The 25,187-nt window shown below is 40.0% G+C and overlaps 2 protein-coding genes across 2 annotated transcripts; both read left to right on the top strand.

Annotated features, from left to right (window-relative positions):
• Window positions 1–2,976: 2,976 nt before the first annotated feature.
• slc25a33 (solute carrier family 25 member 33) lies at window positions 2,977–12,169 on the top strand. The gene is made up of 8 exons (XM_055049489.1): window positions 2,977–3,037; window positions 3,195–3,278; window positions 6,319–6,492; window positions 8,136–8,213; window positions 9,222–9,322; window positions 9,535–9,601; window positions 11,101–11,381; window positions 11,464–12,169. Exons 2-8 carry the CDS (start codon window positions 3,238–3,240, stop codon window positions 11,661–11,663), a joined length of 942 nt encoding a protein of 313 aa, XP_054905464.1. The 5' UTR covers window positions 2,977–3,037; window positions 3,195–3,237; the 3' UTR covers window positions 11,664–12,169.
• A 2,494-nt stretch (window positions 12,170–14,663) lies between these two features.
• Window positions 14,664–20,764, top strand: si:ch211-150o23.3 (uncharacterized). Its single transcript, XM_055049488.1, has 8 exons — window positions 14,664–15,058; window positions 15,792–15,845; window positions 15,923–16,231; window positions 17,353–17,661; window positions 18,511–18,825; window positions 18,894–19,043; window positions 19,119–19,181; window positions 20,062–20,764. The coding sequence occupies exons 1-7, from the start codon at window positions 15,028–15,030 to the stop codon at window positions 19,160–19,162; spliced, it is 1,212 nt and encodes a 403-aa protein (XP_054905463.1). The 5' UTR covers window positions 14,664–15,027; the 3' UTR covers window positions 19,163–19,181; window positions 20,062–20,764.
• The last annotated feature ends 4,423 nt before the right edge of the window (window positions 20,765–25,187 follow it).

Below are 25,187 nucleotides of genomic sequence, written 5' to 3' on the forward strand. Positions count from 1 at the left end.
CAGAGCAACCGAACAATTCAGAGAGTGTTGAGAAAATGAATCACCGGACGGGAGAGCAATCTCTCCACAAATAGCGCAGAGCTGTGTTGAGTGTCTGCGAGATGCGACGCCTCAGTTTATGGCAGAAGGGAGCTCTGCTGGGCACCAAAGGACATCACTGGCCTGGAGACATGACCGTTATGCAACTACATGTGATTCAGTATCTACAGTGTGGTTTATGGGACTACCTTGTTTACAGGTTCAAACATACAGAAAACAGCAGAATGTGAAAAGTGGGCAACCCATAAAATTTTGATATTGATTGGTATGAGCACAGTATTATTATTATTATTATTATGTATTTTGTTTTATGTATTTGTTATATTTATTTTTGATTTTTGGCTCATTGGATTTTTTTTTTGTATGTATAATGTAAAGCACTTTGAATTGCCTTGTTGATGAAATATGCTATACAAATAATGTCCTGTTTGAAATAATCCAAGCATGAGATATGAGTGATCCTGGATACTAGCAGAAGGTACGTGTTTCTTCAGAGAGGTGGTCGAGTTCAGGCTTATAAATGAGGAGGAATGACACCAGTCAAGTCTAGATCAGAGTAGATCTGAAGCTCACGTTGAAAGGAGTCAAGTTTGGGAATATGATCCATATGTCCCAGAAATGTTTGATCAGCGTCTGGGCTTCTCTGCTGGATCAGTGACCCATGCAACCTGATCCCAGATAAGCGGAAGACTGTGGATCAAGAAATGTGTGCCAGTTCCAGAATAAAAGACGCATTATTCAATAAAAGAGTTTTGGGATATAAATTAAGTTGATTATATGGGTTAATAGGTGTCATTGAAGGAGAGGAGGAGCCAGCTGTTCCCGGTTTCTGTTCCATCACTGTGTCCCATCTGTGACAGTTTTACACAGATTTTAATCCATGCATTTGTTCATCTTTTTACATAAGGCTCAGGATTAGGAACAGCAGCTGGCAAAAAAAATAATAAAAAATTAAAAGCAGGCAGATTTCATAAAGCTGGATGTAACTGCAATTATCAACGACAAAAGTTGTGACGCGAAACCGAAATATAAAGTTAGGATTCATCAGTTTAACTCAAAGGAGAAGCAGATGTGCAGAGAACATCTGGTCACTTGGTGTCAGCATTTCCAAAACCTGAAAACCTTCATCATTCATTCAGCCGACAAAACGCGTGATTGACGTTTCATAACTGGAAGTGATTTCATGCATAGCAAATCCTGGGCCTGGTTCCTGCTTTTGTTGACAGAAACTGGTCAAGCTTCTCAGTGTAAACACGTGAAACAAACAGGAGGAAGAAGTCGCCTCCTCTGCTCGTCTCTGTCGAATCAGATCACAGTTTGAACACACACCCATAAACACACACCCCTATGACATTTATTCTGCAGTACTGGTGCTATGTGCTTCTTAAATGTGGCACATCAGACACATGAATACCAAAATAGAGCAGCTGTATCTAATGTCAGAGGTGCAACAATTTACACAAGTTTAAATTAGATCTGATGGCATGACTGCAGGAAAGTACACCTGTTGTTACATAATGTCAGCCGCTGCACTGCTACTCCTTATAAAAGAATATACAGAATCCAGCACTACTTCACGGAGCAAAATAAACCATGTTTTCCGTGTCAACACCCTGTTATCAGCTGCCAGCAGAAACACTGTCATACTTTTAAACAGCTCAAAGTGCAAGTAGGTCTTGTCTGACGAGATGTTTTGGCAAAACGAGGATCCCGCTGTGACAAACGCTGAAGGTTTTATCAAAGTTACTACCTTTCTTTCCTAACAGCAAATATCCTTCATTTGTTTTAGTGGATACTCTGTAGGAGAAAATGTAAGGTTTTACACATATACATGCAACATTTCATGGTCTGTGGTCATATGCTCACCTTCTGTCATAAAAGCGGTTTTTGTTTTGCCTTTTCGTCTTATCTCCCTACTCATTCCAGCTAAACAGGTTAATGGGAGATTTAGAAGCTATTATGTCAGCAGGAAGTAAGGCTACAAGATAAGCATATAGTTCAGCATGTCCTGCCCGATATTGTTCTTGTGACTTATTTGATGTCGCAGGATATTGCACATAAATGTACATGTATTTTTGCTGCACATCTTCCCATGTATTTATGGGAACAACCCAGAGTTAAGTTCAGTGCAGAAGCTTTCTACCTGGCATCAGTGATGGTTTGAGGGTACATTAGTGCATGCAGCCTGGGCATCCCATTTGTGAATGTAACATCAGCCAGCTGTTGCTTTTCCACAGCCTTCATTGGCCACACAAGTGATTACTGAGGTACAGTTATGTACTATTTTTCTCACTTTATACACCAATTATTTATTTTTTTTTAAACGATCACTAAATGTAGCAAAAATGACCAAAATAGCCAGCAAAACTGCTGTGGCGGGAAATGCACAGGGTAGGTTTTTTCAAGATGTCGAATTTGAATGATGGTTTATTTAATATATATTGCTTATAGGTCCCATAGTACAGGAAAATAGCTGTTTAAAGTACAGGTAAATTTGGACTAGAACAAGCTCCATTCGTAATCCTCTTTTTTTTTCAAATTAGTCTTTAAAATACCAGAATTTGCACATAAATGTATATTCTGACTGTCGTATGTGTGTGTGTATGTACATATTTATCTTCAGCTTAATTCATTCTTCATTGGGAGGTTCATTTTTAATTCTACTTAAGTAAGACTCTTCACTTCTTTTTTTAAAAAAAATATTTATTTGGAAAAAGGCACCAAAGATGGCTCTAGCCCAGGTGTCCTTCTCTTTCTGAATCCGGCCCTGAAGGTGGCAACACTAATTCTAAGCACAATGCTTGCATTGAGCCTGCTTTACTTTGTTCTAACGCTGCTCAAGGTCAGCAGTTCAAAGTATTGCCCGCTTGTTTTGTTTTAAGTTGTGTTCGTGGTCTCGTCGTGCAACACTTTTGAAAAAAAAAAAAAAAGCCATGGAGACGCCGAGAGGAGCACATGTATCCACGTCAGAGCCGACACCTCCGTCCGTCCCTTTTACGTAAGTGGGACGGAACTGGGCAGCACGGCTGTCCGCTGGAAGATCCAGAAAAGCCGGCGACGGGCTTGGACACGCAGATACAGATGACCTGCTGAACACCGGTCACTTAAACTCTGTCCGTGTTTCTCTTTCTGCGGCTCGACGCGGTTTCTCCCAGGACCCCAGCGACAACATGGTGGCTAATTGAACAAACGGGAAAGATGGCACAGAAGGACACTCTGCTGCATCTCTTCGCCGGGGGGTAAGTCAATTCAAGGTTATGTGAACTTAAAATATGTGAACCTTATTTTAAATACTATAATTGTTTGGTTCCGACACGTTTTTTTAACGGTTTCTACTTTCCTGTGTTCGCGTTAAACCCAGCTAGCTCCTGTTAGCATAGCGCAACCTCTCGCGTGCCGTCAACGTCTTTCTTTATTTTATCATTTAATTCAGTGACCGACTGATTATTTCGTAATGTAAATGATTTAAAGGACGATTAAGTTATGTGGGAAAGCTGTGAACTTTAATTTTAGGACTTTATTAAGGTTATAGTGGACAATGACCGGCCGGCGTAATCTTCCCAGAAACCTTCTCGATCAGGAAGTTTGCTAATCTTCGGTCGCTAAGGTCGCCTGAGATGCGCCAGCTAGTTTCCCGACGAACAACACTGTTATTTCGACAATTAAGAGATGAAACGACAGCTTAAGGGGTTTCATAACGACGTGGTTTGGGTGACTGTTTTACCCCGGTCGTCAATGCGGCTGTATTTACCGCGGTCGCATTTATAGCTAGCTCTTAGCGTCAACATGTCCTTCACTGCATTATGTAAGAGGTAGCAACCGCTCCTCTGACATGACGGTGACGACAGACCCAGCACGCAGTGTTTGCGTTTCAAAATTGCATATTGCCAACACAGCAACCAGCTTGAATTGCATCATAAAAGCCACAGTTGAAGGAAGAATTATTTTAATCCTGTCTTGTTAATGGCGTCGTTTAACGTTTCAGTGTTAGCTCCGCATATGAAATTTACAATAACATCAGACTTGTTGGTGTAATAGGTAGCTGCTATGTTAAATGTTGATCTATTGTTGAAAGGTTGAAGCTTTCACAAAATCTGAAAAGAGGTGACAAGTTAATATATCGGAGAATATATTAGGAGAATTAGAAGGTGAACTGCACTTGATGTGCAGAGATGGTTTGTCATTAATTTTGCCTGTTTTGAAGATGAGATGTAACAAAGTGCATGTCCGAATTACAAGCCCTTTGTTAAAATTTAAACAGAATTTTAAAAAAAGCATTTAATGTAGTTTAGACATCAATTTCTTTTGGCAATGTATTTCATGTTTTTTTTAAGTTATAACTCCAGTGTTCTGGAAACATGCCTGTCATGCTGTTATTGTGGTTTAAAGGTTTTCTATGTGATAACAGACCTGTTTTTCTCTAAAAGCAGAGTAATTTTACTCTTCTTTGCTACCCATAGAAAGAGGAGGAAAAAATGACTAAAAAGCAGGAGCACAGGGATTTGTTACCAGGATATTTGTGTATTCTTGTCACAGAAAATTATGCGCTCCTGGAAATGACACATTTTTAATGCTGACAATTGTGAACTTGGTTCTAACCTCTGACCAAAAACAAAATAAACACATGCGGGTGGGTAAAGGTAATGACATTTATACCATATATTCTTTTTTGCCAGACAGTATTGTGGATTTGAAGGTTTAAAAAAACAAGAAAACCTGGCCATGCTCTTACTAGCAAAGCAAATTTAGCTTTTCATTTTTGAAACGGTCTGTTTTGAAATTTTGAGTTGTCTAGATGTTGGAACTGTCCATTGCTTTCATTAAAGTAATGCTCTATTTTAAAACTATCACAGGTGTACCATAGGGTGGCCAGAGGATGACTATCTAAAACCAGCATGTTATACCAGTACCCTACAAGGAACAGGATAGTGAAGCAGTATAAAATTACGTAGACTTAAATGGTTTGCTTGACATCTATCACTGCTTCTTTTGAAGCTTATGTGAAATTAGTAATGAATGAATGGTATAAATTTTTTTTATTTTTATTATAGTACTGGCCTTTTCTGGATCTGAAGAACAAGAAATGATTAGACTGTGCTTTAAAACTTTTTAATTTTCACCTTAATCTCGAAGGAGCTGGTTTGAAATCTTTTGGTTTCTTATCTAAATAATATTTTGATTTGAAGCCCCGTTTCATTGCCCTGGCTCCACTTGTTAGCTGCATACAGAGTTACTTCCCTGTTGTGATAATTGTTCATGCCTGCAACAATTCATCTGCGAGTGTTTGGTTTTGTCAGAATTGCCAGATGGGGAGGTTTCTGGTAGTTAAAGATTAAAGGTCAGGCCATTATCTAGCTGTTGTTTCACGAATAACATTTCAAAAGCGCTAATATTCTGCACAATGAGCAATTAAATTTATTATTCTTTACTTTTGCTTAAGTCTTAATCAAAATGACAAGTATTATAAGCAGTAGGAAAATTAACTTTATTTTTTTATTTTTACTTAAATGCTTTAGGAAAGCTCTGTTCTTTCAAAAATCTCATGCCAGGATTAATAGCAGAGTAATTGGATTCCAGGTAATCAGTGACGAGATAATTAGATCAGTCGTTTTGTTTTGCTTAAGTCTTAATCAAAATGACAAGTATTATAAGCAGTAGGAAAATGAACTTTATTTTTTTATTTTTACTTAAATGCTTTAGGAAAGCTCTGTTCTTTCAAAAATCTCATGCCAGGATTAATAGCAGAGTAACTGGATTCCAGGTAATCAGTGACGAGATAATTAGATCAGTCGTTACTTTTGCCGAGATATTTCACTTTGTCCTTCAGACATGACACAGCAGAGAGGCTTAATGTAATCAGCTCTGGTCTGGTAAGCTTGCTGCTGGTGAGGTTATACTGTTTTTTTTTTAAAGACATTCTGCTTTATTAACCTGTTGAATGACTTTGAAATGAAATGCCTTAAAAGGCCTTCACTCAGGGAGAAGCTCCTTTTTTATGTGCAATTAGGATGTCTAAGTTGAAGAACCGTGTCCGCCAGATGTGTTGGGTCCACTCGAATACTTTCCACTGCGGAGTGAGGAAACTGCTTTAGACCATAATTGTTAACTGGTCTCCTGGCCTGTAGCTCTTCAGCTGCGCGTTGATGGAAAAACACTCCTCAGTGGAAGCTAATAAGTAACATCCAGTGGCAACAGAGGATTCTGTGGCTGCATACTTGGGTTTTTATCTTCACGTCTCAAAACTTGCTGAGTTCCTGTCGCTCCTGATTCGTTTTGTAGATGCAGCGGCACAGTGGGAGCCATTGTCACCTGCCCGCTGGAGGTGTTGAAGACACGTTTGCAGTCGTCTGGCCTCACCCTGCGGCCCATTTTCCAGGTCCAGCTGGGAACTCTCAGCGGCGCCGGGGTTATCCGACCCGGGACGGTTACACCGGGGCTGCTGCAGGTGCTCCGGTAAGACGTTTATGTTGTCAGCTAAATGGTGTCGCAACGCGGCGCACTCTGCGAGCTGCCTCCGGAGATGTTTTATTGTTCCAACAGCTAATGGAGGGACAACGTGTTCCTTTCCAGCAGCTGGTGAAACCTGCCGTTTATCTGCACAACATTTAGATCGACGTCTGGAAATACTGTGTAATAATTTAAAAAAATATTATTCCAATTATCTTGATTTCTCAAACATAAAAAGCTTTATGATGTTTTTTAAAATTCCTGGAAGCACTTTCCAGAATCCTGTTACTTTCATAATCTTTAAATCAAAACGGCCTTTAATCTAGTCTTACATAAAGTGAGGATTAAGTACACTGTGTCCTGCTCATGTTTAGAGGCTTTCACCCGCTGTTTGTTCAAGTGCAAACTATCTCTGTTCTTCTTGCCTCATGATTCGACTAAAACCGATTTCTGTGGTCTCTGTGGAAGTGGTCCATCTTCATGTCTGCAGAGATTGGTTGAGAAGAAATAGACTTTCCCCAGTTGGCTGAGAGAGAATGTGGGAGGGTTATTGGTCAGCTGCAGTGCTGGGTCAGAGTTATATTACGCTCGGACGGTTTGCAAACTGAACTGGTTTAAACTGGCGCTGGCTGCTTTTATAGGCTGTAAATATTAGAGATTATCCTCCAGGTCTGCCAAACAAATAAATCATCAAGACTAGAGCTGATAATTCATTTGATTTGATTTTGTTTTAACTGATCAGTGAAACCGTTTGCTTCGCTCTGCTTAAATCCTTTAAAGTTCTCTATCTAACGATGCAACATTGTTGTTTTAAAGATAAAAGAAGGGAGATTTTTCAAGAAAATCTCCTTTTCATGGAAAAGGTGATTAAATAAAGTAAAGTGAATTTGATTTGGCACAACACCAAAAGCTTTACTGGATGTCACTTCATCCTAAAAAAAATGAGTCATGATGTTTCAGTGTCTATTTGTTCAAAATGTATCTGAACATTTACATAATTTTGCTGATTTCCAGAACAAATTGAATTGAATGTTTTTTATGCAGCCACTGAGCTATAAATGGCTTGTTGAAGAGACGTTATCGTCTACTTTAATTAGTATATTTTTTTAAGCTTATGTGTTTTAAGATGCAACAACATTTGTTTCCAAAGACTAGGACAGAAGCAAAACACAATAAAAAGGATGATGACAAACAGATTTTATGTTTGTCATTATAACATTGACATTGAACATTGCTTCAACCTAAAAAGTGGTCAGTATGTCATTGTTTGAGAAGAGGCGTCAGGTGTCGGTGACAGAAAGGAGTGGAGTTCATGAACCTTGCATGACTAAAAGAGTGTGTGTTACAGAAACACTCCCCTCTTCTCAGTTCCTGGCAGGGCAGAGTGGGTCGTCACATGGCAATGGGTGGGTCACTTCCCTCAAAGGGTTAAAACGTCTGTGAGGACGCGCCTGGCGTGACTCGCCAGATACCAACCAGGGCATGAAGTGCAGAGCAAAATCCACTGAACTGAGCTGATGCAACTATGAGGGGGATTGCAGCAGAGTTCTCGCATCCTTTTCTCTGATTGAAACGAGAAATAAACCTGAACAAAAGTTGGTGTCATTCATGTTGGTGTATTAAGTGTTTCTGCTTTGTGTTCATTACAGATCAATTCTTGAAAAAGAGGGACCAAGTTCTCTCTTCCGAGGACTGGGGCCGAATCTCGTTGGTGTTGCCCCTTCAAGGTACAGCAGATTCACTGTGAACACTTCTCAGTTCCTCAGGCTGCGCTTTGCTGTGCATCTTTGCTCCAAGTGTATTTCAAACATGGCAGCCTGTTGGTGCAGATGAAAATCACACATTCAAATGCCTCGATGGATTCAAAAACAATAAACAAAACACATTCAAATTAAGGCGTTTTAACTTTGACTCTCCAGAGGTTTAAACTGAATGTCTGGGGCAAGCAATAAAACACAAGACTGTCTGTTTATCTTTTTTTTTTTAATGACTGAAAAAACCAAACTTGTTACATAAACAGGAAGCTGTTGTTATGGCAGCGGCTTCCTTGTCCCATACAGTGTGCGTGTGATGCAGCTGTGAACATAAGACGGCTGGTTTTCATCAACCTTGGGGCGTGCTTTTCCGTGTGACAGAATAACAAACATAAAACCGGGAATAGGTGGAGATTAATCTGCAGGGAAAGTTTTGACAGGAGAACATACTATGATTTCTCAACTTCACCTTTATTCTATGTTTAGTGTCAACAAAGTTGTGCACTTTGCACTGTTTCCCTTTGGCTGATAACCTGGCTGTACCAAATGCCTTCTGATTCACCTTGCATTAAATGTTGATTGGACTTTAACACTGAAAGGGAGTTATGTGTTACTTATAAGCTTCGTCTGTGGTTGAACAGTAGCCACAGCATTATGATGCGCTGCTGTTAGACTGGCAAGCTTCAACAGATTTCAATGCAGAGCGTCCCAGTGGATATCTCTGGCTTGGCCGCTGCTTATTCAGCGTGTTCTCGTGCAGCGACAGTCTGTTCCAGAAGCAGAACAGAGAGAGCTGTCGCGAGGAAAGAGATTCCTCTAGGCACACCATCAAAACTTCACACGGTCCTGTTCCGCTTTCATATAGCTTCGCTTTCACATTCGCATTGAGTGGACGAAAGCACTTTTGTTGTAAAACTGTGAGCTAATCTGCAGCTGCTTCTAATTAGAGTCCTTATCAGCACCTCTCTCTGTCTCTTTCAGAGCCATTTACTTTGCTGCATATTCAAAATCAAAGGAGATGTTCAACGGGCTGTTTGTCCCCAACAGTTGGCTGGTGCACATGTCCTCAGCTGGTACTGCAGGTGAGCAGCCCGGTGTCTCTAATCGATAAACAAAACAGAAATGATATGCAATTTGACGCCATATAAACTATTTATTAAACCTGATAACATGAACTATTAATTAACCTGATCACCTCTAACTTCATTGTCTCTAAATCCCTTTTTGCTTGTCCAACATTATGATAGCATGCTTGAACTTTTAAGATTAAAATTTAAATGTTCATTGTTTTCAGCTTTTGTTACCAATTCTCTGATGAACCCCATCTGGATGGTCAAGACAAGGATGCAGCTGGAGAAAAAGTACGTTCTTCTCCCTGTTGGTATTTTCTATATTTGTTTATATTCTTAGGCACCTGGTGTTTTGTGAAATACCAACCAGGGGGGGCAGGTGCTAAAGTATAATTGACCTTCAAGTGAAGCCATTTAGGTGGCCTGAGTTCACAGTCACACTGCTCTGCAGTGCGTGAGGTTGAGCGTGTGACCTGCCTTTATAAATACGCACTACTGACGCACTGTCCTTCATCCAGTTGGCCATATTTACGTTGCCAAGTTTGGAGCAGTCGTAAGGTCACAGAAAACAAGTCTGCTCTCTCTGTTCGTTCCTGCTGCGCAAGCAGGTGAATTTGGAACATTTTTCTAAAAGTAGGTTATGCATTTATTACATCTTTGAAGGATAAATGACTATATGAACAACAGAAGAAGCTGAGTTAGACTGGTTAATAATTGACCAAAAAGATCGAATTGATCTTTCTTCCTTATGTAGGTTAAAGGTGACAAATCACTTAGAGTGAAATGTGTCCATGTCTTCTCCTGTCCAGGGCTTTTTTCTTGTAGGCTGGTCTTTTTAAACCAAATTATCAAGTTCCACTGAAATTTGAGCACTCTCAAAATAATCCATCAAAAATAATCCATCTGTCGATGGGTAAAGATGCAGTGACCAGGTTTTTCCAGGAAGACACCAAAATCCTTTGCATCTGTCAGTCGGGTCCAGTCTGACCATTTGGGATTTTATATCTTTTTTGTTATTATTATTATTAGTATAAGAGCTACATAACAGAACTGACAACTTTTTGTGGAATAAAAATACAATATATGACTTTTTTATCATACTCAAAAAAGAAAAGGCATGTACATGCTGTTGGTTGATCTGCTTATAGACAAAATATTGAGTTAGTTTGGTGCTTTTATTGAAAACAAAATCAATTTGTGTTTGACCTGCCAGTTGCTGCAACCAATGGTGCATCTCTAGCATTAAGATAACATTGTGATAAATGTTTGCAGATAGATTTCTCTTGAGGGACTTTTGTTGTCTTTATTGGGTGGGTTGTTGACATTGAGAAAGATCAATCTTTTAGAACAAATCTTTATTATGATGCATATTCAAAATGACCCACTAAATAGAAAATGCTTTGGATCTTTGTACCAGTCAAAGCACTTTGCACAAGAGCCACAATTGATAGGCAATGCATTTATTAACCATTTTGTGGATTGGCAACACATGCCTTGCGACAGAGGAGGAAACTGGAGTCTAACCCACAACTTTCAATATTGCGTAGAGTGCCATATCAGCCCAATTAAACAATAAAAACAGGACGATGTGGCCTTTTATTCCCCCAACTGTTTAATAATGCTCGAAAGCCGACCTACTTACAACAACCACAAATTGCTCGTTTTCATTAAACGTCCATCTCAAATTTGTTGTCATTGCCTCTGGCGTCTTCTACCTCATGGAAAATATGACTATTAAAAACCACTCGTGACCTCTTGTCACTAACGATCTGCATCGTTTTGACTTTTAGAGCCAGAGGAGAGAAGAAGATGAACGCGCTGCAGTGCGCTCGCTACGTTTACAGGACGGAGGGAGTGCGGGGTTTCTACCGTGGCCTGACTGCGTCCTACGCCGGAATCTCCGAAACCATGATCTGCTTCCTCATCTACGAGACGCTGAAGAAGCACCTCGCCAAGAGCCAGTTCGCCTCGCCGAACGGAGACAGCGAGAAAGGAGCATCAGACTTCCTGCGGCTGATGATGGCAGCAGCTTTTTCGAAGGGCTGCGCTTCCTGTGTAGCTTACCCACATGGTAAATTCGCTGCACGTTCAACTCAAGAGTCCTGATGTATTTCTGATGTTTGTCTAACTGTTTATTTGTTGTGTCCAAACAGAGGTCATCAGGACCAGGCTCAGAGAAGAGGGTAGCAAGTACAAGTACTTCTTCCAGACGGGGAGGTTGATAGCTGTGGAAGAAGGCTACGCAGCTTTCTACAGAGGACTCGTTCCGCAGCTAATCAGACAAATCCCCAACACAGCCATTGTCCTGTCCACCTATGAACTCATTGTCCACCTGCTGGGAGATTCCAAGTGACGTTGTGTTTGAAAGCTGGGACTTTTATGTGCACACAATGGATTCCATAGTAATCCCAAGAGACTAAAGAAAACTTGGCATATACATGCATACATACTTACTTTCAAAGTGGTCCTGCATCGCTGTGAAGAAACGGTAGCAGCTTGTACTGTCATCCAAAGAGTTCGACACGTTATTTAATTCAGAGCTTGTTAGTTTATCAACACAAAGCCTCGATACTGAAACTGCATACCTGTGCAAGGTCATGTTTGTAGTTTTAAGTTAACTAAATTATTATTATTTTTTTTTTTAATTTTGAAGGTATTTGTTTATCACTGTATCATAACAAATGATGTGGGCAGGTTGACACGATTAGCTAACGATATCATTCAGGAGAAGTTGTAATACTAGAGCTGCTCTTTTTAGTCGTAACATGGGCTACTTAAAGGTTTTTGTTTTACAATCTGTTTGAAGTTGTTTGAGCTACAAAGAGATTTATCATATTTTTCCATAAATGCACAACTCTACAGAGGCATGCGTGTTTCCTTCGTGAAGATGTTCATACTTTGCCAAAAAACAAAAAAATCTAATTGGAGGTTCACTTGATCACTGTGAATCAAAAACTACCACTTTACATTTAGATATTACTTTACATTTAGATATTTTATGTTAAGATACCATTTTATTTTTTTCAAGACCCATAACAACATAAAGCAGTAAAAATACATTAAGGCAGTTACAGCCAAACTAAATGAATTTAGATTTGACTCCCTGAAGCCAGCTAAGGCTGTTTTATAGAGAACAAATTGCTTCTTTATTAAACAACCCAACCCAAGGTTTCATTGTTGCCTCTATTGTTTATATTTTTGCCTTGTCTATATCAGTAAGTTGATGGGGAAACAGTGGAGGGGAAACAGTACTTCCTGGAGCAGTTTTTTTTTTTTTTTTTTTTTTTTTTGAAGTCATACCGTGCAAAAACCCCATAATGACTCAGACATGAATCAGCAGAACATGTCCTCTTCTTTCTGTTTTTGGTTGATTTTTAGCTATAGTGTCCGTCTCCTCCAACCGGTTGGAACCGACTCATGAGCAAGTGGGAGGACTGTCATGGGAAGCTGAGTGAAACTGCTTGTTCACACAGCATGACTGATGGGTCAGCCTCAATAAGGGGTTTTCACATTTTTACTAATATCTCTGACGAGAACAGTCACTTAACTTTTTTTTTTTTATGACCTTCTAAACAAATCTTATATTTTATTCAGTGACGCAAAGGTTAGAAAAACATTTGATTAATTAATCTTCCACTGCAAAACTTGATTGCATACTGAGGAAGTGATGCACCTGAAAGTCGCAGGACATCGGCCCTCGAGGTCTGGATTTGAGGAACCCTGTTCTATTGAGTCTCACTGAAAACGTGGTAAAATCAGAGCATATGAATATATAGTGGGGGAAACTATCCCACATTAAAAATGAGTTTTTAACAACAGCATTGGTAGTAGCCTTTTTAAATAAATTTGCATATGGAAATAAAATCGACAGGCACACTTTGGCAGGCCCCGGCTAAATTTCTTCAGGAATTTTCTAGTTCATAACTTGATGTTTCTCTGGGGTATAAATATGGTGGGACAACCCCTTACCAGTGGAAATATGCCTAATAATAATGGGTTGATTACCATGATGCCACCATTGAGAAAACAAATAATTTTTGACAAAATGATCTGTGCTAAATGTATGTAAATGTGAACAAATACACCAAGTATGTTGATGAGCAGCAGCACGGATCAAAAACGAGGACTCCCATCATTTAAGAGTTCGACTTTTTACATAACAGAGGTAACAGGTATGCTTCTAATTACACATCTCTGGTTGTGTGCCATGAGCCTGTCAACAGTCCTGTTTGTGCTTATTACTCACAATGGGCCATTGCAGTTTGTGGATAACGAGTTTGAGCAAAACCAAAAGGATGCCGAGGTATAAACATGCATTAGAAAGCAGGTTCATCTCCATGGCAGCCGGGAGAGGAACACACCCTATTTTATCTGGCGGCTAGACGAGAACAAGTTGTTCCGTTTTTGTCGGTGCTGAGTGATTTCTAGGTTTTGATTGTTTTTCCAAGAGATGTCCAAAAATATTCATACACTTTGGAGCATTTAGTCACGTTATAAGCAGACGTGACAAGGGTAGTGCATTTGAATGGGATGTCAGGTGCTGGACCAGCACAAAGCAGTGAATGATTGTGAAATGAAGAAAATAAAAGATTCCCTAAATTTAAAAAAAATGATATGAAAGGTTCAGCATGCAGCTGCAAATCTTTTGTCTCCACTTTAGTACACTTGGAGGCCAATTTAGCTAAATCAATTTGGGAGCAGACTGTCTATGATAATCAGTATTCAGGTCTTGCCACGTTTTCTTAATGTCCAGACTTTGACTGGTCCAATCTAATACGTGAGGAATAGCAAAAGCAAATGAGGTGAATTAGCGGTGGTTTCCAACAACTGATGATGTCATGTTGGATTATGATGGATTATGTTACTGTGAAACATGTTCTCCACTTCCTGGCTGTTGAAATGTAAGCATGACAGTCATTTATTACAGTCTTGAGACAGCAGCAGGGTCTTCAGTCAGAGGCTCCTTTACAGTCATTGCAAAATTGACTGCTACCAGAGATCCTTCCTCACAGCATGGGCAATGTCTCTTAAAGATACTTCAATGATATGAGTTACAACATGCAAATCAATATATAAATAAGTCTTTGAATTTAATTTAACTGAATTCCAAGTCACCAGCTTGGAATTCAGCTTTTCGCAGTCTTCATGTAAAATGTACTAGTAGGTTACCTGATTTAGTCTTAAGATACAATAGCATTATGTTTCCATATGCAAATTGCTCATATCTTGAAAGGTTGCGTGTTATTGGATATTTCACGAGAATATTGTTACCTTAATGGCTTGGAATTTGAAGCCACGCCTCTTCGCGTGCGGGGCCTCCGGAAGCGGGAGCTAGCAAACTGCGGCTCCTGCGAGCAGGGAGACATTGTGGTGAACTTGGCTTGTGCTGACCTCTGTCTGCCGCAGGGAAAAAGGCTCCCTTCGGCTCGGAGCTAACCCAGCTGCAGAAGCGTGAAAGCCACCCGGGTTCACTCGAAAACTCCTCCAGCTCCACTTTAGCGCCGCGTTTCAGTGCGAATAAAATGTATTGATTAACCGGAGAATGTCCCCAAGTTCGCTCGCGCTGCGTGTGCATCCGTTGGTCGCCGTTGGTTAGCAGTTAGCTCCTCGCCCCGCTGTGTCCTTTGTTGCTCCGGTCAGCGGATGTTTTCCAGCATCTGTCAGCGGCTCCGTCACCAGGACAACACCCGGACGTCTGATGGGAGGCTGAGGGAACAATGTCGAGATTCCTCCGTGTCATTTTAACAGGTAGAGCACCAGCGATTAGCCGAGCGCAGTGGCTAGTTAGCACAGTGTCGCGTTTTTTCTACGTGATTATGCAACGTGATAATCAGCGAACATTTGAGCTTTGTTGTTAAACGGAGAGTAGGCTTACGCGCGTCTTTTCTTTTTAAAAATGTACTTAAGTATTTTATTGGTAAATGTCGTCAACCACTGAGGTTGTTAGTACTTTATTAATTCGAGTGTTTGGGAAACCACTGTAGCTGAAATTAAGTATGTCTTGGTTTTTATTTGTATGATTATTAGAGTTGGTATTGTACTGGCAATTTTATTATATTGTCATTATCATTATTTTTTAATCAAACTTACTTTTATTTCTTGTTTCATCACTTATCTATGATTGTTGTGGAGGACTTGGTCAGCTGAGGCTGAGGATGTTGTGAATGTGCTATTAAATAAATTAACTTCCATTTGACTTCAGTTTAACATATGAGGACATCATAAGCGCTTATTGGCAGTGTATGATGACATCACAGTTGGTAAACAAGGTATGCATTTAAAGAAAGTCAGAAGATTGACTTTTTGAAACTCCCCGAACTCCTAAATTATGTTTGCTTTGCATCATCTGTCATACTCAATATGCATATGGCAACAGTGGACAGGAACATCAAAAGTTAACCATGTTAATGTAAATAGATGTTTTCTATGGCTTTACAAAGACATGGATATGTAATTCTGATTACTCTCTATTCCTTCATAGGCCTGTTGGGTTTTCTGTTCGATGGAGTTGGAGCTTTTGGTGTCGGGACTTATGGTGAGTCTGGGATTACTGCTGTAACTCTGCATTCATTGTAGCTCCTGTCTGCTAAGTGGATTTCCTCCAATCTGCAGGTGGGGTGAGAGTAGTGAACGGGGACCACCACTGTTCCGGCAGAGTCGAAGTAAACCTTCACGAGAAGTGGGGAACGATTTGCGACCATGACTGGGATATTCAGGCAGCCAGTGTGGTGTGCTCGGAGTTGGGTTGCGGCTTCGCTGAATCCGCTTCCCATGGTGCCGAATTTGGCCAGGGCGGTGGACTGATTGCTTTGCGCTCCATCCATTGCAAAGGGCATGAGTCCAGCTTGATCCACTGTGATGCCTTCATTGACAGGAACTCCTTTTGCACCCATCAGAATGATGCTGGTGTGAAATGCTCAGGTGAGACCTTGATCTGTTGACATAGTGTTGATTAGGAGTGGGAGCAGTTTAATGTGGTGTAAACACACCAGAAGACATGGCTGGCAATAAAAAAAAAAATAATACAGGTCAAAGTAACAACATTCAAAAATACTACGGACATCTGCAGTTGAAACCAGATGTTTACACATGCTGTGTGAAAAGACTTGTAATCTTGTTTCCCCTCACTGTCTGATATAAAATCAGACTAAATTTTCTCTGTTTTAGGTTTGTTAGGATTACCAAAGTTATTTCTATTTGCCTAACATCAGAAAAAAGAGTGAGTTTATTTTACTTTCTTCAAATTCAGAAGTATACACACATTTTTCATTATTATTTTGTAGACTTACCTTTCAAACTACATAAGTTGGGTCTTTTAGAGTTGCAAACCATGCAGAAGGTTCTCACGACAGTTTCCTGGAATATTGGCCCCTTCCTCTGAACAGAGCTGGTGGAACAGAGTCTGGTTTGTAGGCTGCCTGGCTCTCACACACTTTTTATCTTTGCCAACAAATTTCTTGAGAATGAAATCAGGGTTTTGGGATGGCCATGGCAAACCCCCGCTCCCTCACTACCGTCTGTTACCTTTTTGCCACTTTCTAACTAATTTTTATGTAGCTTTAGCAGGGTTTTCCCCAGAAAAATTGCTAAGCCCGATGGTCGAGGTGCTAAGGCAGAATTTCGTCCGTGTGTTTGAGCCAAGTTTTTTAAAGTTGGCAGGAAATTTTACAATATCACTTGAAATTATGTGTTATTGGAATACTAATACCTGAACATCAACACCAAAGTCAAATATAAAAAAAAAATTAAATATCGTAAATATACAATGCTTAGCTTGGTGGAGGCACAAGTAAAGCCTGGTGGCCCGCCAGGCTTATAATACAGTGGTGAGAACCCTGGCTTTAGGGTCAGTATAGTGAACACTAGACATTAGACTTCTTGACTTTTGTCTTGAGATGATGCTTTATTATTGGGAGATTTAATTTCGTCTGATTTAATGTCAGACAGTGAGGATTCAAATGATTATGCATCTTTTTACACAACGTAGGTAAACACGGGGTTTAACCTGTAATCAGTGAACTATGTTGTTGCTTTTCTCACAGGTACTCTAATGGAGCCCAGGCTCTCAGTGCTGTCACCTCACTTTGTGTTTTCTGCTGGCGAGTCTGTTCACTTCTACTGCAACATTCAACCACGTGACCGTGTCTGCAACGTCCACCTGTACAAGCACGGAGTCGAGACGCCGCTGGTCACACAGAGCGCAGACCCGACCCAGATCGGAGTCAGCCTGGTTCTGTCTGATGTAGAAACTTTTCAGCAAGGCAGCTACAGCTGCCAGTACAACATAAAGGGTGGTTTCCCTCCCCACCGGATCACATCTCCAACCAGCCACCCTGTTAATATTACTGTGGGTGAGTATTAATCTCTGTCTTACTTATATAAATAGTTTAGTCCTTATTTTTGTTTTTTCCATGATGCATTGCCTTGAAGGTTTTTCCAGTTTATGTTACAAGTCCAAATATCTTTGCATTTTTGGGATTTTAGGTGATTGGACAAAGTCAGATTTATTTTTCAGACTTTTAAAAGTACAAATCTGACAAGAAACATACATTTGCAATGAAACACATTGACTATAATGTCTTTAAATAAAATCTAATGCAATTATTTTTGCTTCTGAAGTTGCACAATTGGGAAATGAGGTCAGACTTTGTTGAGTTCAATGTCAGTATAAATACCGATGTTTCCTTAAAAAGGCAACATCATCTTGTGTTTCATTAATTTAATATTCTAAGCTATTTAAAAGTAGTTCAACTTATATATATGTCCACACAAATTAATCTTCTGGCGCAATGTTTCTCTTCTAAAAGGAACTCCTGGCCGTTTCGACACAATCTGATTGGATGACATAGGTTTCAGTTTTGTGCAATGCTGCCCCCTATGTTTTTCATGTTTAAAACAACGCTTCAGGGCAGATTTGCGTTGTTGCTTGCACTTTCTTAACGCAATATGGCGGAGATATTTATTTATATAAAACTCAACTGCGTGCCTACACGGCCTTGGCTAAGCCATTAGCTTTTGTTTTCGCTCAGCTGAGATGAATACTTTGTCTGATTTAATGTCAGACAGTTGTTTGGTATTTTGTTGTGCAGTTTAACGTACTGTTTGCATGACTAACAGTTTTCCAATTTGTAACGCCAACTACTCATGCTCAAAAAAGTTTGTAGATTATCTGTAATTCATTTTCCTTGTTTTACTGGCAGTTGACCTCTTGACTCCCCATCACTGGTACAACACGTCCTCTGAGGCCCGGACCGGCTCCGTCATCAAAGGCGAGGGTTTTAACATCACTTGCTCCACCCCGCGCCAGTACCCCGGCGCTTCATTCCAGCTCCGCCTGGTGCGCTCCAACGGCACGGTGCGGCAGTCGCTCCCGGCCGCCTCGCAGTCTGTTACTTTCACCTTCCCCAACGCCCAGAGCTCCAACGAGGGATACTATTACTGCCTGTATCGGGTCCAGCTGGGCGGACGCACGTTTGTCTCCAGAGAAAGCCAGCCTTTACCAATAGCCATTAAAGGTAAGGCGGTGATGAATGCAAAAATGGGGGAATCTTGAGTTTTGAGAAATGACTCTGCCCACTTTCAGATCCTGACCCGCTACTAAGCCCCCTGGTGATCAGCTGGCTGGTGTCCGGGGTGACATTCGTTATAGCTGTCATCATTATTTTTACTGTGGCGAAGGTAATGTGTAACAAGGAGAAGAAGCCCTCTGAATTAGAGCGGGAGACCAGAACCTGTGAGTCAACTTCACCATCAAAAGACTAAATATATCTCGTGTGATTTGGAGTGAAAGATGTTCTTCTCTTCACAGGTGTGGACAACACATATGTTGCCTTATCAGTCAACAAGCTATGATGGAGTCTGCAGATAACAGGTGCTTGTGTGCAAAATTGAGCATGTCTTAGAAATGTTTACTGGCAGTTGAAAATTTGTTTTTGTTTTGATTTTACCTCATTATGTTTAAATAAATTTGAATTATTACACCTTTATTACACATTTTAACCCAAGCCCTTTAAAATGCTGCAGCTTTAAGTTGAACACTTAGCTAATGATAGCCATCAGGCAGCTCTGTGCTGGATAATCTCAAGAGCTGGACTGGATGTGACTGTAGGGGCTCGTCCTGACCTTTGACATGTGTGCCCCATTTTAAATAAGCTGTTGTTCTGATACTTAGTTCCTGTGATTGTGGTATAAAGCTCCATGTTTCTGATTATTTGACTACAGCTCAGCTCAACACAGGTGATTTCCTGCTCCTAATAATCATGAGTTGCAAGGACTATTTGTGAATCTAGTAATAATTTCCTCTTATTTCTATTAAAGGGAGGAAAATATAGGTAAATATATTTATAAACTGTCATAATATGGTCCTTCATTTTATTTTTTTATGGATTCTGTTTAATGAGGACCAAAAACTGTTGAAATATTCTTTGATTTACTGCAGTTTAACTCAGGTAACTCTTATTGCGTCTCTTATGAAACATAAAATTGAGGAAACAAGAAATTCAACTTAAACCTAAAGTAATTTGTAAAGAATAATTTTCAAAATGTGTTTCGATGTGAAAGGCCAGTAGAGACGTAATAAAATAATTACAGCAATAGTTTCAGTAGAAGGCGATTCTAGAAATGAATAATCTTACAGATAGCTGACAAAATGTGAGAATGTTGAACAAATACGAATACATTTTCAGAGCACTTGGTACATTTCTTTTTGCTTATTAAATTAAGCATATAAATTTCTGTCCTTATTTTATCAGGTTTAACTTTTGGACATCCAGATGGCTCAAATTGTCTTCAAGCACATCCAACTGCAAAAGAGGGGAAACAGCAGCAACTGGATACTTGCTGCTCGCCACCTGCTGGTGACCCCTGGAACCAGTTCTGAACAGAACCGAGACTTCTGTTCAGCACTTCCATTGGGACGCAGCTGGGCTGTTTTACTCTTTACTGGAAAAGTGGATAAGGCTAATGTTCAGCACCATGTTATTGTAATGTGCAGGCCGGCAGCCATGTTGGAGCAGCCGTAGCATGAGCGTTTCTACGGTCCTGTTAGTCATGCGTAAAGTAAGCTCAGCGCTGGAGGCTGTCACTGTCTCAGACGTACACTAAACCTGAAATCTGTGAATCTGAGAAATGAGCGAATACGTTTCTGTGTTCTATACAGAGTTTAGCAGCTTTGTTCCAGATAACACTAATAACAAACTGCTTAATGATTAGATACCTGCCCTCAGAACAATGATCCTTAAAGGATTATTTATACAATGTAATGTAAAGACTAACACTACTATGCATTTTCATTGTTTTTTTTTTCAATAATGCACTTGTTTTCATTAATAGTAGCTGTCGTCGGTTAAAACGCTGAATTTTTTCTTGCAAACTGTTAGACAATCTAAACATGTTGCTGATGGTACTTTTCTTTAGAGCAAACTGCAAAAAAAAGCTTTTTTTAGGCACCTTGCAGTATGTGGTTCATTTATTTTTGTATACATTTATCTTGACACTTTTGTTCCTGAATAAACAACTTGAAACTCTTAAATGCTTACATATGCAAGCTCTTTATTATATTACGAAAACCAATTACAAAACAAATAAACTCTGGATAGATGGATGACGTGGTACAAAAGTGCTGCGCATTTGAGCAAAGCATAAACTTATAGCACTCCAGCTTGTTCTGGGCAATTTTACACTTTTTCTTTGGAAAATCTTCACATACTTATCATCGAATGCAATTTACAGTTTCATCAGAATTGATAGTAAAACACAGGCACTTGAAATTTAAGTCCGTCCAAAATATTCGCTAATGGCTGTGAGCAAAATGGAAGCATCAGTACTTGTTTGACAAACATTATTAAATTCAGCCACACTGAAAAATGAGTTAAAATTATGTACAATAATCGAAAGTGTGTTACCGTCAAAAGTCTTTGAGTCAGACTTGCTCTGCAGCGTTTAAATATGCAGACATTAAACCGGGATCTTCAGCGGTTACTCAGGTCTAAGTGTCTCATTTTTATTACAAAACCGATTTTTTTTGTTTTTAAAAAGGGAGAGAGCTGAAATGGCAATTTAGATTGCATAACTACACTTTAAAAACCCAATATTTACCCTACTTTCCCCAAATCCATAAGGTAAAAATATTTCTTTTCTATGCTCTACTTTTACACCAAAATGATCAACAAATAGCAGCAGGAGCTTTGAAGGATCATACAACCCAGCAATTACAGGATCAACAGAGAACCGCCACCTGTATACAACAAAAATCGGGTTTGTCCTGCAGTTTGACTCAAAGAGGTGTTGTAGTGAAACTTGGAACAACAATGTATTTTACCCTTGCCTGTACAGTCATGCAAAAAACAAAAGACATTCCTTTTAAATCCAAAGGGTAACGGGGTCTAGCTCACATTTTTTCTCCCACTTTTGCTTTTCGCTTAAGAATAATAAAACTCTTGGCTTACATGCAGTTTTCTACTCTTCGGTTTAGATTGAAGTTGTTTTAGAAGAAGTTTAAGGGGAGAACCAGAAGGAGCAAGCTCTTTTTGGTCAGCCGCAGCAGGCAGGTGCAAACAAATTTCAGCTTAAAAAAAAAAAGAAAGAAAAACAAACAATCACAAATATTGCATCAACCACAAAGACAGCAAAGTCTAAAATCCCCCAAAATACATCCATCAACTGTAGATGTAAAGTAAACTGATTTGATGTCCCTCCACATCAAATCAATTAGAATAAAATCACACTAATCCTTTGATAGACTCGTTTGTCTCCATGTTGGAGAAGACCAAGTAGAGGAAGGCTGCCAGAGCCAGGAAGAAGACGAACTGGAGCCACAAGGGGATCAGGCGGGACGACTTCTGTGCCTTTGGCTTCTCTGGTTCCGACTTCTTGGGCGTTGGTCTGGCGTACGAGTTGCTGCTGTAGGTGGACGGAGTGTCGTACATGTAGGGCCTGAAACAACAAGTCAGGCTGCGGCTGAGGATTCGTCATGTGTCAAACTAAATCTGCAGAGCTGCCGTGTATTTACCTGATAAAAAGCTGGCTCATGACACAGTTAGACTAATTCAGTTTACAATTTAGCTTCTGTGCACCGATGTTCCTCACTGATCAGTTAAATGAAGTTGGGTAATTCGTAAATGTGAAATCCGGTTGAGAGTCACAAAAACACAAACTTTGACAGTGAATACAATTTGTAAATGGTTTGCATTTACATCTTTTTTGAATTTTGTATAAACGCCATAGAAATAGTTTCCACAATTTCTTGAAACATGTCAGCAGATCATTCAGCTTGTAGGAGAGAGAGACTTTGCAGAGTTGCTGCCATTCTGTGCAATTTTGAAAATGTATGAAATTCACTTCAATCCATTTTCAGGTCTAGATAAATATTGTGATTCATTGCCTTTCATTCTCTAAATAAAAATAGTCTCCTAATGCTCAATCAATGATGTAGTTTTAATTTAGTCGATATAATATTGACTAATTGATTAAAAACTATATCAGCTTTTAGTCTGGAAGATAAAGACTCTGAAATGAAGCTGATTTATCTGCAACTTTTTAAAAATAAAACTTGCTTAAAAAAGTGCATCCAAACGGCACAAAGTATAAAAAGACTAGACATTTTTAAAAATAATTTCTGAATAACTGATAAGGTATTGAAAGAATACAACCGAGGTTTGCAGAAGAAAAAAAAAAAAGCTATGTCACAGCAGCTGAAGTGAGGGTAGGATATTTCACAGATGCACTTACTGATCAACCAAATCTCTTCCTCCGTATTCAGGCCTGGAACTTGAGTAGCTCGAGTAGGAAGTGCTGCAGACAGTCATATAAAAGTAGAAGATTCAAAGGGCTTTAAAACAAAAAAACAAAACAAAAATAAAATCCCAATTTCACGAACTGCTTATTTTGACTTACTCATGCCCATATTCCCCCTCAGCCCATTCTCGCCTGGATCTCATGTAAGACCCCCTATAGCAACAACACAGACTGGTTTGTAATCGCTAACCCGATTTAGTGAAGTAAATGCAGTGCAAGAAAGAAAACGGAGAAACTGACCCGTCTCCAGAGGTCTCGCTTCTGGTCTGAAAGAAAATGGAAACAAACTGTAAGCACTGAAGTTGAACACAAGTGTGGGTGTGAAGACAGCACATCTACGCTACGAGCAACTTCCACTGTTAAGCTACATGCAGAACTGTTGTTCAGGGTGTGTGGCTCAAATTTTCAAAAACAATCACATCGCTGACTTTTAATTGAAAAAAAAAAAAAGTTTGTTCGGAAGTGCACGTTGCACCTTGTAAATAAGAAGTTCCAGAAACACCTGACCAGAGGGTGGGGAGAGATACTTACTGGTGTCCTGTAAACATAAGTGACTTCTTCCTCTGTAAGAAAACACAAATATCACATTGAATATCAGATTTTCCTACAAATTTACTGTTCAGAAGTATCAGAGATCTCATTGTCTTGGATTTTCTAATGGAGAATTGTGTGGTAATGCTTAATGTAAGCTGTAGTTTTTACATTGATAGATAGATAGGTATAAACACAACACTTTGGTTTTGGCACGCATCGTGCATGAGGCCAAAGACTTCTACGAACACAAAAGGCCTCGTTCTTTCAAATATGATTCACCGATCTCTCTTAATCTGGGGTAGTGAGCACGTCTCCCTTGCTGACATAATCTGTCATAGTCACATATCAAAATGAGGATTAGACAGTATGATTACTACACAAGAGTGCCTTAGGCTGGCCACAATAAAAGGCCACTCCAACCTGCAGTTTTACTAAATTGGGGGGTTTCCGTTCAGCATCTGACTTAAATTTGACTCTGGTCAATAAACCCATCAGTCATCAATCAGGTTGATGATTGTAGCCTGTGAAATGTTGGTGCCCTCCTCTTCACTGTAAAGTTCTTGGATATTTGCAGGACCAGGAGCGTATCGCTGCAAACGCCGATCCAGAGCATGTTGACAAGTCTGGTGAGTCTGCTGGCTGTAGAACAGCTGGGATGTTTCCAGCTTCCAGGGATTGTGTACAGATCCTTGCAAAACGAGGTCATCAATTACCATCACCAACATGAGGTCGTGGATGCATGGTACAACAACTGGTTCTTGATATTGTATCAATAAAATGCAACCATAACCCCACCGTCACGATGGGCCACTCCATCAATCAATCATCTCTTCCATTGATTATAATAGGCATGTATCAGATTCCCCATTCCAATAGCTCTCTATATGACCAGCCAAAGATTTCAAGGGGAGTGGCAAAAGCAAATGGGGTGGAATAGCAATTGCTGCCAGCAACCTGAAGAGTTATATAGGACACGTCGCTATGAAATATCAGTACATTTGATTTCCTTTTCGGGATAAATAGTCATTTTAATTTAACTGAACTTTATGAGAGAGATCAATATTTCGACGACACACACACAGTATAGCAATACTGTTTGCATTTGGATGCATTGTGCAGCCATGAAAAGTACCAAAGAGAACCTGCGATAAGAGAAGTCAAAGGTCAACCCCATGACCCCAGCCTATTGAAACGAACTGAGTGTGTAAAGGACTGTTTACCCTCCTCTCTGTAGTAGGTTTTATCGGATGATGGTTTGGCTTTCTTCCCCTTGGCCATGGCTTCCTTCAGCTTCTTCACGTACAGACTCCTGGTGGTCTCTGAGCACGAGCAGACATCACACACACAAAGCAACGTTAACGACGACGAGCAGCCTGCAAACCACACCGAACACTTTCACGGCCCGCCGAGGTCCACTGACGGTGAGTCACTCACCAACCACAGGTCCATGTTTGATCCCGTACTCATCCAGCAGATCGCTGATTTCCTGCGGAGTCTTGCTGTCCAGCGAAGTCATTTTGGCCTATTTTGTTCGGTTTCTGTCTTTGGT

The sequence above is a fragment of the Poeciliopsis prolifica genome, unplaced genomic scaffold (assembly GCF_027474105.1).
Source record: "Poeciliopsis prolifica strain line A6 unplaced genomic scaffold, Auburn_PproV2 SCAFFOLD029, whole genome shotgun sequence".
NCBI lineage: Eukaryota > Metazoa > Chordata > Actinopteri > Cyprinodontiformes > Poeciliidae > Poeciliopsis > Poeciliopsis prolifica.

Coding starts and splice junctions, on each gene's coding strand:
- si:ch211-150o23.3 (XM_055049488.1), top strand. CDS start 15,028: ATGTCGAGATTCCTCCGTGTCATTTTAACAG. Junction 17,662..18,510: donor CCCTGTTAATATTACTGTGG/GTGAGTATTAAT, acceptor TTTTACTGGCAG/TTGACCTCTTGACTCCCCAT. Junction 18,826..18,893: donor TTTACCAATAGCCATTAAAG/GTAAGGCGGTGA, acceptor GCCCACTTTCAG/ATCCTGACCCGCTACTAAGC.
- slc25a33 (XM_055049489.1), top strand. CDS start 3,238: ATGGCACAGAAGGACACTCTGCTGCATCTCTTCGCCGGGGG. Junction 3,279..6,318: donor CTGCATCTCTTCGCCGGGGG/GTAAGTCAATTC, acceptor TTCGTTTTGTAG/ATGCAGCGGCACAGTGGGAG. Junction 9,323..9,534: donor GTCCTCAGCTGGTACTGCAG/GTGAGCAGCCCG, acceptor CATTGTTTTCAG/CTTTTGTTACCAATTCTCTG.